Source organism: Naegleria gruberi (genome assembly GCF_000004985.1).
Source record: "Naegleria gruberi genomic scaffold NAEGRscaffold_8, whole genome shotgun sequence".
In the NCBI taxonomy this organism is placed as follows: Eukaryota; Heterolobosea; class Eutetramitea; order Acrasida; family Naegleriidae; genus Naegleria; species Naegleria gruberi.
The window spans coordinates 930,031-931,217 of record NW_003163319.1 but is presented as its reverse complement, the minus strand read 5'-3'; the positions used below and the strand labels follow the sequence as shown (position 1 = coordinate 931,217).

General features: G+C 38.5%; 1 protein-coding gene across 1 annotated transcript in view; it reads right to left on the bottom strand.

The window, feature by feature from the left end:
* NAEGRDRAFT_64082 (uncharacterized protein) overlaps positions 1–515 on the bottom strand; it is a gene marked incomplete at both ends in the record, with an annotated part of 1,129 nt that extends 614 nt beyond the window's left edge. Inside the window, one exon of the mRNA XM_002680780.1 lies at positions 4–515. Within this exon, the coding sequence (XP_002680826.1) occupies positions 4–515 (512 nt within the window). The remainder of the gene's footprint in view (positions 1–3) is intronic.
* Positions 516–1,187: the final 672 nt, after the last annotated feature.

Genomic DNA, 1,187 nt, shown 5'->3' with positions numbered 1-1,187 from the left:
AACCCAAACCCAAACCCAAACCCGGAACCCAAACCCAAACCCAAACCCAAACCCAAACCCAAACCCAAACCCAAACCCAAACCCAAACCCAAACCCAAACCCAAACCCAAACCCAAACCCAAACCCAAACCCAAACCCAAACCCAAACCCAAACCCAAACCCAAACCCAAACCCAAACCCAAACCCAAACCCAAACCCAAACCCAAACCCAAACCCAAACCCAAACCCAAACCCAAACCCAAACCCAAACCCAAACCCAAACCCAAACCCAAACCCAAACCCAAACCCAAACCCAAACCCAAACCCAAACCCAAACCCAAACCCAAACCCAAACCCAAACCCAAACCCAAACCCAAACCCAAACCCAAACCCAAACCCAAACCCAAACCCAAACCCAAACCCAAACCCAAACCCAAACCCAAACCCAAACCCAAACCCAAACCCAAACCCAAACCCAAACCCAAACCCAAACCCAAACCCAACCAAACCCAACCTGGCACTTCCACTTCCATCATTATTATCAAACACAATAGATCGCAACTTGATGGAAGTGAGTGCCTGTGGCACTTCCACTTCCACCATTATAAAGCCAGATCTCTATCTATTTTTAAAATTCTATTTTTAAAATTAGCGGTATCTTTATTTACCTAGAGATAAATTACTATGGCATTCCATCAGAACTTCTCAAATATTGATATTTATTAATTTCACATCAGCCGTATATTGTTCCCCATTCCAATCACCATCTTTTGATATAATTTATAATATATATTGTTAATGTATTTAAGGAGAAAAGCTTAATAAATAGGGGTTGACATGGGATCCAAAACCTACTTTCGAATAGCTTGAAAACAACACATTTACACCACAACTCGATAACTAGATAAGAACTATATACTTTTTTTAAAACTTTACTAAAAAAACCAACAAAATACCCAAACGGCGCTTAATAACCCTATATCAGATCATAAAGACCATGGAGCCACAGAAGAAACAAATCAAAACAACACGTTTCCAAACCCAAAAATAGAATTATTCTAAACCCAACCTTCAAACCCTAGCCCAAAATTATAAACTTATTCAAATATCATTAAATTTTATATCATTCGATTGGAAATGATGAGTAGAACAACGTAGTATATTTAGTTTTTCAATTTATAAAATATTAACTTTGTAAATAATGTCAG